General features: G+C 39.9%; 1 protein-coding gene across 1 annotated transcript in view; it reads right to left on the bottom strand.

Moving 5' to 3' along the window:
- The window catches only part of LOC120508655 (E3 ubiquitin-protein ligase BRE1B-like), a 14,042-nt gene extending 13,832 nt beyond the window's left edge, over positions 1-210 (bottom strand). The window contains exon 1 of the mRNA XM_039722466.1: positions 59-210. Coding sequence (XP_039578400.1) covers positions 59-172 — 114 coding nt within the window. The 5' untranslated portion in view covers positions 173-210. The remainder of the gene's footprint in view (positions 1-58) is intronic.
- Positions 211-1,062: the final 852 nt, after the last annotated feature.

Genomic DNA, 1,062 nt, shown 5'->3' with positions numbered 1-1,062 from the left:
CCAATCCCCCCGATGTCCCCCCAGTGTCCCCAGATGTCCCCGATGTCCCCGGTGTCACCTTGAGGCGCTCCTGTCCCCTCACGGCCGCCTGCAGCTCCAGCTGCAGCTTCTCCAGCTCGGCCATGCGCGAGTTGGCCAAGTCCTGGTTCCCCTCCAGCTCCGCGTTCAGCATCTCAAACTGGGCACGAATGGACCAAAATTCACACAATTTAACCCAAAAATCAAAAAAAATCTAAAACTGCCCAAATTCCAAAAGAATTCCCAAAAAATTCCTACAAAAAAAACCCTAAGTTTGACCCAAATCCATCAAAATTTGATCCAAATCCATCAAAATTCCAACCCAAACCCAAGTTCAGCATCTCAAACTGGGCACAAATGGACCAAAAATCATAAAATTCACCCCAAAGATCCACCGGGATTCCAAAATTCCACAAATTCCCAAAAAAAAAAAAAAAACAACAGAAAAAAACCCCAAAATTTGAGCCAAAGCCATCAAAATTCCATCTTAAATCCATCCCAACCCCAAGTTCAGCATCTCAAACTGGGCACAAATGGACCAAAAATGCCAAAATTTAACCCCAAAATCCACTGAGATTCCAAAATTCCACAAATTCCCAAAAAAAAATTCCCAAAAAAACCCCAAAATTCCAAAGAAATTCCATCAAAATTCCATCCCAAACCCAAGTTCAGCATCTCAAACTGGGCACAAATGGACCAAAAATGCCAGAATTTAACCCAAAAATCCACTGGGATTCCAAAATTCCACAAATTCAAAAAAAAATTCCCAAAAAAACCCCAAAATTCCAAAGAAAATCTGAAATTGCACAAATTCCCAGAGAATTCCCAAAAAATTCCCAAAAAAACCCCAAAATTCCAAAGAAAATCTGAAATTGCACAAATTCCCAGAGAATTCCCAAAAAATTCCCAAAAAAACCCCAAAATTCCAAAGAAAATCTGAAATTGCACAAATTCCCAGAGAATTCCCAAAAAATTCCCAAAAAAACCCCAAAATTCCAAAGAAAATCTGAAATTGCACAAATTCCCAGAGAATTCCCAAAAAAT

Source organism: Passer montanus, unplaced genomic scaffold (assembly GCF_014805655.1).
Source record: "Passer montanus isolate IOZ18808 unplaced genomic scaffold, ASM1480565v1 scaffold485, whole genome shotgun sequence".
Lineage (NCBI taxonomy): Eukaryota > Metazoa > Chordata > Aves > Passeriformes > Passeridae > Passer > Passer montanus.
The sequence above is the reverse complement of the archived record's forward strand: the minus strand, read 5'-3'. Positions and strand labels throughout refer to the sequence as shown.